General features: G+C 31.3%; 1 protein-coding gene across 1 annotated transcript; it reads right to left on the reverse strand.

The window, feature by feature from the left end:
- Positions 1–2,030: 2,030 nt before the first annotated feature.
- Positions 2,031–17,254, reverse strand: LOC136988208 (RNA-binding protein fusilli-like). Its single transcript, XM_067286045.1, is given in 14 exon segments — positions 2,031–3,556; positions 5,648–5,922; positions 6,023–6,218; positions 6,283–6,516; positions 9,197–9,280; positions 9,282–9,413; positions 9,484–9,578; positions 10,024–10,199; positions 10,571–10,681; positions 11,677–11,731; positions 13,189–13,278; positions 14,740–14,959; positions 15,677–15,820; positions 17,057–17,254. Coding segments are annotated over 14 exon segments (2,094 nt in total). The 5' UTR covers positions 17,180–17,254; the 3' UTR covers positions 2,031–3,397.
- Positions 17,255–17,759: the final 505 nt, after the last annotated feature.

The raw sequence follows: 17,759 nt of genomic DNA on the forward strand, positions 1-17,759 counted from the left end.
TCTAATTAAGATAGAAGGCTGAAACTTAGAGGACATACCTAGTCCAATGACAATGCATTTTAATGATGTTTTACGAGGTGACATCTTCCCACCATCTTCCCCACTACGAAATCCGATAAACGTAAATAAATGTAGATTTTAAAATATGTGTGTGTGTAAATTCATTGTAATGATATAAAGGTAGTGAGCCACCTCCATCATCCTCCATTCCAATCTCGAAAAGCATGACCAATAAAAGTTTTTTTTTAATTTAAAAAAAATGTATTCAAATTATTCCTTTTAGGAAAAGTACTTAATAAGCACTTAAGTATAAGAATAAGTACTTAATTTCTTTAATTTATAATAGATTTATATTTGAAAATATCAAATATTGTGTAATAAGTATGCAATTATAGAAAATAATTCTGGATATATTCCTTTATTATCTACCAAGTAATTAAAAATTGACTGTATATATTGAATGAAATAATATTAAAATTTGTGTTAAGCCTTCAGAATTTTGTTTAAAATAATTGATTGAATTTATTTTTAATAATTAAATAAAATAAAATAAATTATATATTCAAAAAATTATTATTTCCTATGCTTACATTCATTTCATTTGAGTAAATACTTTATTTTAAATCAGTCATTTTTTCCAAAATTTAAATCTAGGTCATACATACACTTGCATTTCTATGTCAATCTTTCCCTGTTCGCCAATGAAAAATGCAAAAAACTGATTAGGCAATGCCATTAAAAATTACTAGAATTTATAAATTATAGCTGTTAAAAATGTCAAGAAAATTTTCTTTATAATCTGTTCTGCAAATCAATATGTATAAGTATAATTAGTATGGAAACTCCAAAATAATAAAATAATGTCTACATTTATAGCCATTAGTTATGCAATGTATAAATCATGACTATGTCTTATTGTAAAAAAAGTATATGATGCAATTTCAGAATATAATGTTTCGTAATAGATCGTAGTATATGGAAATGCTTTATTAATTTAAAAGTTTTGATTAAAGTTATTAAATTAAATTTTATTAATGCAATACATTTGTAATTAACAAAGAGAACATTAACGTCGTACTTTAAATTATTTATATTATTTTTATTTTTAGTACGTTAAAGTTATTATGTTATGCTAAAGAAATTAACACAGTCGAACCTCCAATAATGCTACCTGTAAACGGCGGCCATTTTTTCAGGAACGTTTTTCAAATGCATACAAAATAATCTCGAAACAACGACCGTTTTTTTTTTTACGTTTCTGTCAGTGACCATTGTTCAGAGGTTTGATCAATAACATCGATAGTATACTTTTAAAATGGAAATTTTATTTATCTATTTTGTTTATTGAGCCTAGTTCAATACACATGGTGCTAAGTAATAATAATAATAATAATATTTAGCCATTAGAATTTTATTCACGTTTCGTTATACGTTTAGCTGTTGTAATTGTCTTAACATAATTAACCTGTTTTGTTTTCTACTAATGCAAAATTATTTTTAATCGGTCAAATATATGTAGGTAGTTTATAGCTTCTACTAAAAGAATTTAGACTAGTCAATAACATTCCGATATGTAAACACGGTTTCATATTTATAGGGATTTGGTTTTTGAAGGTCTTATCCCCAAAACAAAATTCTAAAATGGCCTTGAAGTCTACAACAAAGTCTCGGGGTATCATTTTCAATGTGATTAAATCAGAGAAAGAAAAAAACGTTTTAATTTTCAAAGTTAATTTATCAAATTGTCTACATAAATACACTACAACATTAATTTCTCTATTCTCGATTGATTCAAATCTCTGCTAGATGGCGACTCCGATCTGGACTTAGCCCTTCACACAGAAGTAAATTAAGGCGCAAAAGTCCACCATTTAGCTAAGAAACGGCAGTTATTTTCATTTTCACTTCACATATCTGGATTAAATTTCAAGGATTTTAAAGTAATTGAAAGAAGAATTATTAAATTAAATTCTAACTCAAGTGATTTAGTTCCACCCAACAAAAAAGTAAATAAAAATAAAACGCAAATGTTTGCAATACAATGAAAATTTTATTTCTCAATCAAGTAAATCAAGCAGACATAAAAATATTAAAAATATACACATCATATTGCATAGGCCGATTTAACAAGCCACAGAAAGTATTGCATCCTCTCAAAAGAGATGTTCTGCGCTTGGCCGTCACACTCCGAAATTTTCCAACGTATTTTGATTGGATCACAAATATTGACATTGGAATATCTCAAAATTAATAACGAACATGTACATTTTTTGACGTATAAAACATATACGATACGGAACAATAACAATTTTTTTTTTATCAGAAAAGATACACAATTTTGCATCAATGCAATATCTAACGAGTAGAGAGAACGTAAATGCTGCTGTAAAAATATATGGGAGCCAGTTGAAGAAATGGAATTTCTCAGCCACACAAATGGACCTAACATTAAAATTTATCATCCCACTTCTTAGGGTTCGACTGGGCCATATATAGACAGCAATTGCGCTAGCTCTACACTAACAATATTTTTTTGTGAGAGCAACTCACTTAAACAAGACTAGGGATATCGGGAAAAAAGCGACTTAATATTTTAAAAAGTGCAGATCATTGATGTTTTATTAGTAATTATGCTAAATATACACGTTTCAAAAATATAGGATTATGGAACCAGTTATGCCTGGCTTTGTATATGGGTTCTAAATGTATTTAAGAATATCATAAAATAGTAACAATAATATTAATAAAATATTAATAAAATTAATATAATAATATAGTAATTATATACGCCGAGCATGCGTTAACTTTACATAACTGACTAATGCTAATATTTTTTTTGTTTGTTTTTTTTTGAACACACGAGACGAATCATGCTGGTACACCTACATATCTTTGGCAGACTTTAATCAACAAAAATATCCACACATGGCATTGTAGCAAGCCATTCTACTTTCTCAAACTGTTCAATATAGATTTTTTTGTATCTTTTTACATGAGCTCTATAAATCGAACACAAATACTCGACGGAATCTGCGCAGAATTTGAGAACGCGTCTCTAAGGCACTACTACATGGACGGACATACAGTCGGCGATGATTTAATACAAACACATACAAAAATATTTAGTGTATATATATGTATATATTGTACATTGTAAGGCACTTTGAATGCACTTAAAAATTTTTCACACCAGACATATAGTCTTGGTGGCAAGCATTATATAAATAAATTATGGATAAAGGCTAGAAAATAAGCAAACGATAAACATTTTTCTTTTTTTAAATATCGACACTTAACAAAAAAAAATAATTAAAAATCTTACAAAGAGCCTGTCATGGCGAATTTTTGGCGGACTTGGCCGTCACGTGTCTTGGCAGGAAGAATCCTATTGGTCGAGTTATGCCATAAATAATTCTATGTAGCGATTTCCCATGTTATGACGATTCTTTTCCTGGATTGCACGTTCTGCGTCGGCCCTGCTGGGGAATGTCACCAAAGCTTCTCCATTAGGTCGACCGTCGCCGTTCCTCTGCAACTGAATGCATTCCGGTGACAGCTGAAAAATGAATATGCAAAATTTATTATGGAATAAAAAATAATAATTAAGACACCAGATGGCATCGAATCGAATATGTAATCGAGATAATAGGTCTTGGTTCGATTGGTTGGGGCATTGCACATTTTTAAGTAAATTTGACGTCATTTATTAGAATTACTCATTGTAAAACTGACGTAATGACGTCAAGTTGACGTAAAAATGTGCACTATCTCAACCAATCGAATAGACCCAATATAAAATTTGAAATGATACAAGGCGAGACATTCAGTAGACAAGTTGACCCGATTTCAAATAATACGGCTATCGTTCGTAAATATTAACGAGGATTAAAAAATACGGTAACTAGAACGACAAAAAGTCGAAAATGTCAAACCCATATATTAACGTATATAAATTTTTATATATTAAAAAAAAATAACAATGCCCTCTCGCGTTAAAAATCTTCCGAGTTGATGTATAGACCTGTAAAATTGTATTTATTCTAAATGCAATTTATTGTTTCAGCCTTATTTTCAGAATTAATTTTCTTTAGAAAATTTCTCTTTCCACACAAACTTATCTTGATTTCAATTTAAGTACAAAGGTTGAAGGTTTCAGTCTGGCAACCAATGTCACAACCAAACGCAGAAGCTATTTATTTATTAAAATCACAGAGAATATTAATTTAAAACACCTAATGTTTGTTCGAAACTGATTAATTCGAATATTTTAGAAAACAAGAGCGAAAGTTTTTGTTTCAAACCTATTCGACTTTACAATGAAAAAATAAACAAATTAGTAAATGGTAATTTGTACCCATTTGGATTATTCTTTCTTCTGCGTACTTTGATATAAAGTTTTATATTCCCTCTTTTTAAAAATTAATGTGAAATCCTTCGACTAATTACGGATTTCCAATCAGTAGAGTAACTTGAATTGATATTAGGGGAGTTCAGTTCGATCGTGCAAGCCTACATTCGCCCCTGGATCATTGTGAACGTAGCCACTAGCACTTTGTATGAAGAGTAAACTCTTATGTATTGTATATACACATATATAAATGTGTTTGACACATTAAAATATTTTTCCTGTACTTATTTGAGTTTTTCTTTATGTATTTATTTACGAATGTAAGGAGCCACGGGCCTGCGGATTACACTACTGCTTCCATATATGTATTTATATGTAGTTCAAATGACACATTTGACAAATTTTTCATTCTCTAGTCATGAAATTGGTGGAATATACTTTAAAATACTCGATTATTTATTTTAATTCTAATACATTAAAAATAGTTTACGATTTTATGAATTATTTTATACCATAAATAAACGAGATTTTTGAAAAATAAATTCTAATATTTTTTATAGTAAAGATTACTTATCTCCAACTTAAACTTAAGATATCTTTATAACAGAATCAATGTTGCATTATCTACGATAAGTTTCAATTTCTACAAAATTTAAAGTGGCTTTAACTTTTTACTTAACTGTAATCCTTATATTAACAGAATGAATTAAGAACCAAAGGAATTTCATAGTTCTATAGACATGACATATGACTAAAACTTAATCCCAGATAAGGATAATAGTTTTTCATATTTATCTGTGGACAAACAATCCATAAAAGCCTACTTTTAATTCAAATTAAAACTGATTCTTTCTAAATGTATTTATGATTTGGTTACTATCAACCAAATCACTTATTTCATTATCATTCGGTTAATATATTATTATTATTATTATTATAAAATTTAAATTGTAAAGCAATTATTTGTTTAATTTAAATTTTATAATAGTTTAATATTGTTTATTTCTTTATATTCTTTACTAAAAATATTACTAATGAAATTTCAGATCTAAAGAACAGTAAACCCAGAGCAAGCATAGTGAAATCCTTAATAACTAAAGCCATCTTATACGCTACACGTTTGCAAAACTACTTAATTAATATTATATTCTAAAATTTAAACATAATACAAGATTAGACAAATTAGTTAATAAGTTAACCATCTATAGAGTCACCAATTTTTGAAGCGAGATATTTCATGCAACTAAACGTTATAGTTAACTTATTAGTAGCCATAACCAGCGACAGAAGCCCCCTAACCTCAGCAATACCCTGGAAAAAGTTGAGAACATCCACCACAGTAGCAGTGTATGGTAGACCGCGTAGAATTACCATGGTCGGACCAGTGTGCGGATAATAAGTTGTAGGCGATACTGGAGGACTGGGATATGGCCAGTAGAAGATCGGTGTATAATAAGTTGGTACACGTGGCGTAAGTGGTGCTAAAGTCGGAAGCACCTGAGCCGATTGGACATAAGGATAAGTTCCATACGCAGACGGAAGTACAGCTCCACTCGTAGACGTTAATAGACCACCTGTAAACAAAAATATAAATTAATAACTCCACTGCAATTTTTATTATATCTATATTTAATATTTGTACTTTTTCAAGTAATATAAATTTATTGCATTTACCTGATGCAAATAAAGGTCTTTGTACAGGTATGCCTCCTGTTAATACCAGATTCATATCGTCAACGGAACACTGAAATACTTCGATATATCGCTGTTTCTTTCCGAACACCATATATCGATGATGTCGCTGTTGCGCAGCGATATATGCAGAATGTTCTGAGTCCATTTGAATAAAAGCTTCACCCGAAGGCTGACCCTAATAATGTTCTCATTAAAATAACCTGAAAATTTGACGTTCTAACAACCGTAAAAACACTTACTTGGGCATTGTACACCATGTGAACACCTTGGAAGACAATATTTTTAGCATATTCTCCTAAAAATTCTAGAATATGTTCAACTTGAGCTTCATAAGGAAGGCCTCTTAATCGAATGCAATCCCTTCGAGATCCAGAAGGAAGCAACTGTTGAGGCAATAAAGGGACTTGAGGAAGATTGGCAATTAATGGTTGAGGCTGATCGTAGCTCTGAGGATCTAAACTTCTATTTAATACCTGAATGGATTAAAATTAACATTTTAAAAATGTTTAAACAGTTTGTTATGCTGCATAGAAAAGTTCAGAAGCGGAAAAGAAATTAAAGAAAAGAGACGTATCTGAAAGATTTGTAGAGCAGCTGTGATGCTTCGAAGAATTCCTAAAGAAATGAGAAGTAGATTATAAAAGTGAATAAGATTTTGGGTTAATATTGAATTGAAAAAATTATTTCACAGAGAAACATGTGAGTTTTTTCATGTAAAAGCAACAAGATAAATTAATGAATTTTTAATGTTTGGATTATAATAAGAATGTAGAAATACCAACTGTTGATTTATTCGTTTTAAAAAAATTTATACAATTTTCAAGTAGTAGAAAGTTAATTACTATTTGATAAGCACACAAAATAACAACAAACTATTATAAATATTAATTTTATATGATTCTGTAAATATTTCTCTATAATCACAACGCCTACATTATTCGAAAATCATAGAATAGCTGCAAATTTAAATAACAATAGCACAATAGAGAACACCAGTTTAGTAGAAAAAGGAAATCTATTTTTAAAACGGGGGTGGTGACTGAATAAAAGATTCTACAAATTAAACCTAACATTTGATTAAAATGTTATACTGTATCGTTAATTTGAAACTTATATTGCTTATATAAAAATAAAAAAAATCAACGAATAATAATACAAATAATTTAGAGGCCATTATTAAATTTAAGGTATTTATCGTTTCTGATATATCTAAAAGTTTTAGGAAAAGTAAATTTATCTCAACAGCTGGAAATTCCACACAGTAAAGAAAAGTTTGAAAATTCTACAGGAAATTAATATTTTAGTAAGCAGAATTATAAACTTAAAATAATTTAAATTTATTTTATTTTTATCATAAATTCTTATAAATTAGAATAAATAAATAAATAACACGCGAATTCCTTTTCACGGACATCGACTATATTTTTAGTTAAAAACGTAAATTTAATTACTTTAGAATCAATTTTGCTTCCCGTGAGGGTTGAAACAAGTGAAATATTCGCTAGAGGTCGTCTCACAACTACGTCAAGACAACGGACGCGAACAGGTTGAACTGGGTCCAATACCTGTTTGTCTACGTTCCAGCAGCCAAGCTGACCCTTTCCAGTGACACTCGAGCAAAATAAAACGTTTAAAAATTTGAATAACAACGAACTTTAAATAAATAATTACCAATTCCCACCGTGGGATTTTTTCACAAAGTTAATTATTCGCTCTCCTGGGAAGAAATTTCATTTTTGTGTAAATCATATATAAAAATGTTGTTAACAGCCTCTGTCCACGCATCGTTGCTCCAATGTCTAGACGAAAATTTGCCTGAAGGTGGCAAAGGTCGGTGTTATCACCAAACCTGGACTACAGTCCGACTTAAAGGTCAATTAAAATGGTCAAGCAGCTGCTAGTCCATTAATTCGCTATTCGCCAAGAAAATCTTAAACTATTATTTATCAAACTTTTTTGTTCGAAATTTACGTTATTAAACTCATTTTTGTATAGTTTGGAGAGATTCCTTTATAGTTAATTTATAAAATAAATACAATTTATCCATATAAAGCGTATCGTTTGTTCACTTCGTAGAAAAAAACGTATTTACATTATGCATTGTGAGAGATAAAAATGGAGGTACTGTACCTCCACTTGTTTAATCTGGTGTGTCAATAGGATGAATCCATTAATTTCACCTTTTCCCCCTATCTCATATACTAGTTAATAAATACATTTCAATCTGTCATAAACAATAAACAAATAAATTTGTCACCTTGGATAAAACAGTCTGAAATTTGAAACAGTCCATCAATTAGTATAACATTAAACCATGATAAACAATTATTTATTTCTCTGTTCCACGTTATTTTATGATAAAATTTTATGCTTTAAACTAACTAGGCTATGTGAACTAAGAATTAAATTAATATGAGAGTCAGTTTGTTAACGCTTGTATAAATTTAATTCTACATATTATTTTTATATGTTTAATTTTCATAATATATATAATATTTTTAAACCAGCTGTCATAAATTTTGAAAAGTTCTTGATAAAAGTATGAATATAAAATATTTTGAAATAATAACAATTGCACAAGAAAAACATAATTTATATTACAATTTTTAATCTCAAATAACTGTATAAAGTTAAAATATATTTACATTTTAATATAAGTTAGCTTTAATCAGTATGATTAATCATTTATACAGTATTTATATATATTTATTATGTACTCATTAAATTTTATTAGTAACTGGAAACTTGTTATTAAAATTTGTTGGTTTTTAGCATAGTTTTGTTCTTAGGCGTAGATAAGTTTTCCATACTGATAAGTAATATAATCTGTTTCTCTTATAGATAAAACACAGAAACAATGAACCGATAATTTCTCTTTAACATTCCTGAATATAATTGATTAAAAGTCGTATTAAACATCTAATGTAAAATAAATAATCTTACGTTAAAAGGACCTGAAATCCTGATTAAGAAATAATTTATTACCTGTTGGGTTAGTCAGCAAGATAATTAATTTGCTGGATAGCTAGAAAATTGATTCTCTATTTGTATTATTAATAAATCCGACATTTTTCCGACAATGTATCAAATAGCTACTATATTTAGTCGGAACCATTATTTTGAAAACTCTCCAATTATGCGATAAATATTTACCTGTTGAACTTCAGCTGTAGTACTTCTAAACAACTCAATGTAACGCGATCCTATTACTTGTCGATGCTTCTGTAATGCTTTTTCCAGCCATCTCCTCTGTCTCGAATAGAACAAAAGCATCTCCAGTAGCCCGACCGTCTGGTTTTCGAACGAATAACACTCCTTCTTCCGAATCCATCACCTGACAAACAATATCTCCAGTAGCGAAAAATTCAATCTATAACATGGAAAGATCGTAAGAGAACTAAAATAAAACAATAAAGCGGAAGTAAAACCTTCCAACTTACCACCTGCTGCGGGGTACAATCATAAGGTAAACCCCTCATCCGAACGATAACTTGACCCCCTCTCGAAAGAAACGTTTGAGCTTCGTGGTTGCTACCTTTATAAAATGCAACGATAAATGTTTAATATTACATAACAACCTTTTCATAATTTTAAAATTAGCAAAACAAGCTCATATTTACATGTTTAATATTGCAACATTTTCAACTAAACGTGATTTGTTTTTATATAGCTAACACAGCGGATATAGACTAATTGTAATCACAAAAAGGAAAAATAAAATATTTAGCCAAATATTAAAATTACTCGTCAGTAAAGAAAATTCTCTACAATCTATTTGTAATTTCGTGAAATACAATTGGATGAAATCGATACAAATATCTAGAAGGATGTGAAATGTATAGGTGCTATTTTTACTTTTTTTTTTTTTTTGCAAATGTATATTATCAGATGTTGACACAAGGCGATTAAGCTGATAAGAAAAACTAGCGAATAAGTATAAGCGATTTATTAAATTTAATAAGATTATTTTCGAGACTCACCTCCTGCCACATTGACGAAATCTTCTCCAGTAGCACGGTATACTTCGATATAGCGTTGACCAATATGGTGTTTGTGACGCTTGAGGGCCATGTCTCGATGTTCCTGATTGACGAAACGAACCAGGGCTTCTCCGTTCCTCCTGCCCTGGGGACTGAGACATAAAGCCACACCACCCCTGCGAGAAACATGTGCCTTAGACATTAGAAGACACCTTCGACGAGTGCCAAGTCCACCACACCAACGTCGGTAACCACCCCCTGTCGGACCCTGAACCCAGGTAAATGATTACTAGTATATAATAAAAGCGGATCACGTGTTTTCTCGCATATAATTTCGACGAATGAGTGTTAAGTTTTATCGTGGCTCAAAACGGTATCGTAATCTGATTAGTCATTTTCTTCAGATTAGTCTCCATGGGAGCATATGTTGATCATACCGTATACTAATTATTAATTATTTGCACAGTGCTAATCTTTTTCTGCTCGGTGTGAGGAACTTTGGAATAGGTAAGAAGAATACTTAAAAATAAAAACTTAATTTTAATACCTGACAATATTCAATCCTCGGAAAAATTTGGCGATATCCTGATCGGACGACTGCCATGGGAGTCCTCTAGCTCGAACTACCGTATTACTATCTACCACTTCGTTCTTCGAACTGGAAATTTGCGAAATGTATTTTAAAATAAGGAATTTACGCAATATATGACAATAACATAGCAATATATAAATATGCATGTAATATACCGATGGAATTGTTAAGTGGGCGGGTATTCGAAACAGCGCCATCTCGGAGATGAAAGAGAAAATATTAAGAAAGTCCTAAATTGAAACCCAGTGACGTCATTGGATGTTATCATTACCGCAGAAATAAGTAATTCCCGAATTTATTTCGAAAGATAGAAATGGGAAAGAAATAATCTAATTATATAAATTACGGAAATTATCAATTAAATTATCTTGTTAAATGCACGTATTATTCGGTATATTTATAGTAAGTTTTTAATTTATTATTTATTCCGTTGAAGAACTAAATTACATTTCAGACATTTCGTATGAGAAATACAGTACACGTGAAATTTCTTATTCGGATTTAAATAGATTATTATTCCGAGTGAAATAAGGAAAGTGTAATTTACAAGAATAGTTTTTTGTTTGTTTCCCTTCTTCTTCTTATTGGCAAATTTTAACTGACTCTTACAGGTCGACAACAACATTTTCCTGCTTTAACTTTTTAAAAGTTATCTTTCTGTTTAATAGTCACGCATTATCATCATAATTTTCTCATCTCTTTCATTTAAATATCAATTGTTAATAAGCCGGAAGTGCCACTACTTATATTTTTTTACACTGTTTTGTTATTTATGTATCGCTAGTCTAAGCTTCCTTTATTTTTTCCACTTATTAATGTTTTAGTTTTATTTTTTCTAGTTAAAATAAGATAGAATAATTGTAGGAGATTTTGTCATGAAGTTCCTCGTCCCTTTCTTTCTAGAATATAATAAGTAATTCCCCTCTAGATCAAGTAATAATGTTGATTATCTCAATTAATCTGCGAGAGTGTAGCACGGATCTTAACCCAAAAGTCGAGTGTATGTCTATATGCAAGCAGCTATAAAAAAAATCAAGATACAATTTACAATCGAAACTTACCATATTCCTGGTTCTAAAACCAGACTAATCGTTTCTGGTTCTTCAAACTGATGTCCTGAAAATAAAAGGAATGCATAGGAATGAGAATAGATGTATACTGTGACGTAATCGATCACGTTCTTTCTAAGAATGAAAGTTTCTCAGCAATTACTGATCATTATTGACTCGTCATGTATTGGATAATCAGTTGTTTACCCTTTAAAGAGATGATAATTTTCTTAAACGCTGCGATTTTGCAAGTTTTAAGAATCGTGACCCAAATAACTAATTGCACTACTAATTATTTTTGTTGCTTTCAAAAGTTATACGATTTAAAAGAGTTAAATTCCTCTTAAAAAGCTTTGAAAAAGATGTCATCTTTCACACCTCGCTGAAACCCTATCGTACGTGATCATCAAATGCTCCAACTGTGCAGAGAACAACTTAATAGGGTTATTGCCCGACGTATCCGGAAAGATAGTCTGTGACAGAATGACAGCGAGTACCGCTCTTCACAGAAAATATTTTTAGAAGATTGGAAGCGAGTTACGCCCGCTAATCACAAGCAAAGAATATGGTAATTACTCTCAAGCGACGTAATGGTTTAAATTATTAATTAGAATAAAATTTTCAGAAATGCCACAAGACAAGGGCGGCGAAGGCGGAAGAGACAAACACTTTTTAAGTCGCAATTAGAAGTGTTGTGTCCATGCAAGCCCCAGGGCGTAATGAATCACCTGTTTTACCACCAGAATCGACTCGGCGTCGGTCGGCAGCATTCTTGCATCATCTTTTTAAAATCTGCCTGTAAATCTTTCCCTCTGGCGGAAAGCCAGCGAACTACTGGTGAATGACCGACAACCAATGACGAGATGTCCGAGCAAGTAGACGAACCAGCCAAAAACTTGTTCTCTCAAACTACTGTTTTAATATGTCACGTGACAGAAAATTGTGTCAAACAGGTTTGTACACAGTGTGGCCAGTGATGTGTTGTGGCCCTCGGGGCCACATAGTTGCACCGGTACACCGCCCTGTCTAGGGTTGTTGCCCGTTCTCTCCTTTTCAGATCTTTTTCTCCATTCTCTTTCCCTCTTCTTTTCATCAAAAATAAAGTATTTATTAATTTCCTATTCTTTCAACACCGACTTTAACGAATAATTATTTACATTCCAGCTTTGTTAATGAAACAAAGACAGGGGGATAACCGAATTTAATCTATTAAAACATCATTTTCGTTTTCATCAGTTCGATCTAAGGAATGTTCGTTTGAACTAATGAAAAATCTAGTTGAAAACTTACTAGAATAGCAATTACTAACGAAACGAATATATATTTTTTTAATTCGATAACCTGTACAAAAACAACTTTATTAAAATTTTTAGAATCAAGGCAAACTTCTCGTGATTGAACTAAACCAGTTCCAGGCTCGGAACCATTCCAAGTTAATTTTTAGCTTAAGGAAATTATTTGATACTCGTCGTAATTAAGAAACATTATACACAATATTGTGATTAAGAGATGTTAAGTACTCACCTTCACTAATAAGACGAAAAATGATCTTGACCATGTCCTGTACCTGACGCATAGAAAAGTCTGTTGCCTCATCGCTATCTAAATTAAGAACTAGAAATAATTGAGGAAAATATATTTTTGTTATATGCTTGAGTTAAAAGCCTTCAGAATGCCGTAATGCTTTCACATTTAAATCGAAGAAAGAAACATCGATTTGCTTGATTAATTTTGACCACAAATTTCAATAGAACGAAGCAATACGTTGTATAAAGAGTTTTTAATGTAACTAACTACTCATGGCTGATTTTTAAGATGTTATTAATTATTTTTCAATCGAAAAGAAATTTGGGAAGTTTAAGAAATGCATGTATGCATGTGATTCGGTCTGAACTTCTGAAATATTTCATGTTATAATGTTATATAACGACAGAAGAATGATCAAAACTATAAAATTTTCATACGCATACAATTAAAGAGATCTTCAGTTGGATGACTGAAGATACTCTTAAAATGCACCGGATGCATCACGTGTATGGTCCAGTAAGTTTAGGGAGAGTGTGTCCTCTTTGCCATCAACCTTGAACTTCATTATTGTCTGACTTTAGCCTGTAATCTGTCTCTTGTTGCTCAGCAACTGAGGACAGTGAAGCGTAAAACGAGTCAACAACCTCTTCTCTAAACAAAACAGAGGCCTGTGACATAATATTGTGATTTCTCAGATTAACATTTATTTCCTGAAGCGTTTAAATGCCAATTATTCGTGGTTAGAAAAAAAGATCTCAGAATAGATTTGTAATGATGAAAAAATCCAACGAAGCACGATCAGGACGTGTAGTGAAAAGAACTGAAATGGCCAAACTGGCTATAAAAGGCACGCTCGTCATGCTTTCTTTATTCTGTTTTTCGTTTTCGCTCGAATCTAACTATTATCATGAGCATAAAATACAGTCTTGATTCTAAAATAGTATCTATTTTGGAAAAATAAAATAAAATACGCCAGATTTAAGAATATGCTTCCAACCTAAGACATTAATTCAGGACTTTTCCTGTTAGTTATTAACCAAATAAATACAATCGATCTGGCGTACATTACAGAGAGAAAAAAATTACCAAGTCCAGATCATCTATAAAAGGACGAGAATTAAAGAGGACAGTCTCCTTTGTAATAAAGTAAAATTCGATCTCATTACATATGATAAGCATTGCCCTTATTAAATGCTATTCATTTCACTCTTAATTTCAAAATATTGATAATTATCTTCTTACATATGAATATGATTATTAACAGTTTTACAAAATAGAAAATATCTTCCACGATAAGTAATTTTTGCAGCTTATCTTTCAACAGCTGTATTTGTTCTCTAGCGAAGCTTCGAATATCAATGAATTGCAAAATGCGTTCATTCAGAGGCCGAGTTCGGGTCGACAGGAATAAGCCTATTCACATTATAGTCGAAACATTATGTTTCTATACAATGCTGGCTATGCAAAGAGAGGATGTTGCCAAGTTAATAATGCTCTACTCTCACCGTTATATCATATTCGTCGCGCTTTATGCAAAAAAAAGGATACAGTTCAGCATATCCTGTATAGAATGAACATCGTTGGTTCCGTAAAACTTCCGAAATTCTTTTCTGAGATCGAAAAACGAAGTATAGTAGTCTGGGAGCAGAAAGTTCTTCTGACAGGCCTCAGGATGAATAACTTGCCTCAGGTGTAACTGACCGTCCGTGATTAAGTGGAATGTCCTTCCTAAGCTGTTGTCCAACTTTGTTCGCACGAATTGGTCGAACTGTAACAAAAAAAGCGAAATAAAAAATAATCAAATGTTTCTCACTAATGTTTCTGTACTAATTACCGGTGTAAAGATCTGTTAAGAGGAGTTCCCATTGAATAATGTTCGGTTGACCTCAGATAAGATCGCATCTTTGACGTGTATGATCTGGTTAATACATAGTAAACTTAGATCTTAAGAGATTTTTAAAGTGACATTCAATAGCGAAATTTCGGCATATTTTACTACTTATTGAATGCTACACCATTCAATTCTTGTATATGTATTGCATTAAATGCAACCATGTGACATAATTCGAGTCTATTTTCTGGCAAAATTAGATTTTATTTGAGCTGAACGGTGATTCATGTTTGACTGACGACCTACTTTTATTTTATTTTTTTCTATTTTTTGCAAGATAGACCAATTAATAAAAACATATTAATCCTAAACTATTTAATTGCACTTGCAAAATGTAATATTTCTTCGGTAGAATAAAACAAAACTATCTTCGTGAACCTTTAAAAATGATTGACAATATTTAAGGAGATGAGCCATCTTAGCTCGAGCAAAAAATTTTAATTATTAAATAAGATTTGACTTAAAAACATATTTTAGATTAAAAATTAATGAGATTAATTAATTTTATTCTGTCGTTGTTAGTGTCGTCAGAGAATTTTAACTTAATTTTATAATGCAAAAACCAAGTAATGTATATTTGCGAAGCACTTTTACCTGTTCTAACACCTGTTCTAAAGGCTGTCCATTTTTGATGACCTCATCCTCGAGACCTATTTCATTTCTGCAGGTATCAGATAGAAGGTTATCGTTGATATCGTAACATCTAGGTTTGACCACATTTTGTTGGATAGCCACCACCTGAAACCAGAAAAAGTAAGAGAAAAAAAACTAGATTTTGAGTTAAAGCAATGGAAACTCGATTCATAAACATAAAAAGCCGGATACAACGGCCATACTCCTGTATCGAATTATACTTTAATCGAATATATTAGTGTAAAATGTAATCAACAAACTTTAATATCGGGGTATTTTTTACTCTCGGAAATGAGTTTTGTCAAAAAATTTCCGATTGGAATGTGTTGTTTACAGATAACTCTTGCACTGTCATTTTGAATGTGTTCAGTCAAAAAATTATAAGAATAATTAACTGATATCTGCTATTATTTTAACAGGTTCAGTTGGAACCAGTCTACCTTACAAAGTTTTTTTATAGAAGCTATTTTTATCATATCGTGTGATGGTGATATTGCTCTCTTTATGTTTATTTTTTATTATCATTTAAATATGAGAACTAAAGTATTTTTATAGGAAAAAATTGTCCATTGAATACTAAAGGAAATGTGAAGCTCAATAATAAAATCTAATGGTTTCCTTGTTTACTAAATCCACGTGGATTTTAACTAAATTTTACAAACAGAATTATTTAAATATGATTTTATTTGTTATTCTACGGTCTATTTTTTATATTATTGTTGAAATAACAAGCATATGTTTGAAAAATATTAATAATTTTTTGATTATTAACAGATCTATAAGCTTAAACAGGCATGTTCAAGTATTATACTAGGCCTAATACGACTTGGAGTTTTATTACTGCATTTAAAACATGTTTTAAGATACCTGTGTATGATTAGTAGGTAATCATATACAGGTATCCAGACAGAATCTATATAAATCATACAGATGTAAAAAGATAATATATTTGTTCGTGAAAATTGTTATAAACGAAGGCATCTTCAGGTTTTTAGCCTGAGGATGTTTCTTATAGATCCCAGTTCTTACACTCAGTTACTATTACAAAACCGTATGTTAGGATAATTCGTAACTCTCTTTAATCCCGAGAACTAATGGACTCTGTATGCATTCATAAAAAATTAGATCGCCATATGGAATGTTCCGTATAGCAAAAACGAATCGGATATAAAAACTTTTGATTGTTAAATAAAAATTGTTTGCCATCAAAATCAAAAAAACAAATCGGGACATAAGTTTTAATTATGGCGCCAACTCTATCAAACAGATTACAATTTTCTTATCTGAAACAACAGCTGTTAAGGTAGAGGAAGATCCGAAAGAGCTCGTGAATCGGCTCACCTTGTTATTAGTAATATCCACCACCAGCCAGGTGATCATAACGATCTCTTGTTCATCACATCCCAAGCCGTCTCCATGCTGACCTGCCGTTACAACATAAACCACCACCAAATGTTTGGCCATGCCCCAGCCAAAGAGGAAAGGTCCGTGTCACTAACTTCCCTATCCCTAGCAAACTGAATGCTTCTACTATCCAACCAGCTATTGTGTGACCTGTGTCTATTTTCCTCTGCCATTGGTCGGTTCACCTGTAGACGTGGCACGTGATGTTGCGCACGCAAATCTGCCACCAGCTCGACAGGTGAAGCCGAAACAGGTAGAACATCCCCAGGCGCGGGTTTCTTTGCATGACTGCTTTACTGCTTTTTTCCGCTGTTTTTACATTTCAAAATAGACTTAACCGAAACTTTACGTAGTTGTTAACTGCTCACTTTCTGATAAAACTTTTACAATGAATCTAGCTGGATTTTCGTTTGTTTGCTTGAGATATCCTTTAGATAATTAATGAGTCATTCTATTCTGTTTTCTTACAATGAAAAAAAGACTTGCGATTTGTCTTTTCATTGGCCACCCCACCTTTCACTCTTGCTACGATTCAACAAAAAATTATGTCGCTACACTACTTAAAATAAAAAAAAACTTAACTAGTTGGGTAAACTGGTATCTACATGGATTTTCGTAACGTTAAACAAGTTGCCATTCT

This window comes from Centruroides vittatus, unplaced genomic scaffold (genome assembly GCF_030686945.1).
Source record: "Centruroides vittatus isolate TY-2023 unplaced genomic scaffold, ASM3068694v2 scaffold_324, whole genome shotgun sequence".
NCBI lineage: Eukaryota > Metazoa > Arthropoda > Arachnida > Scorpiones > Buthidae > Centruroides > Centruroides vittatus.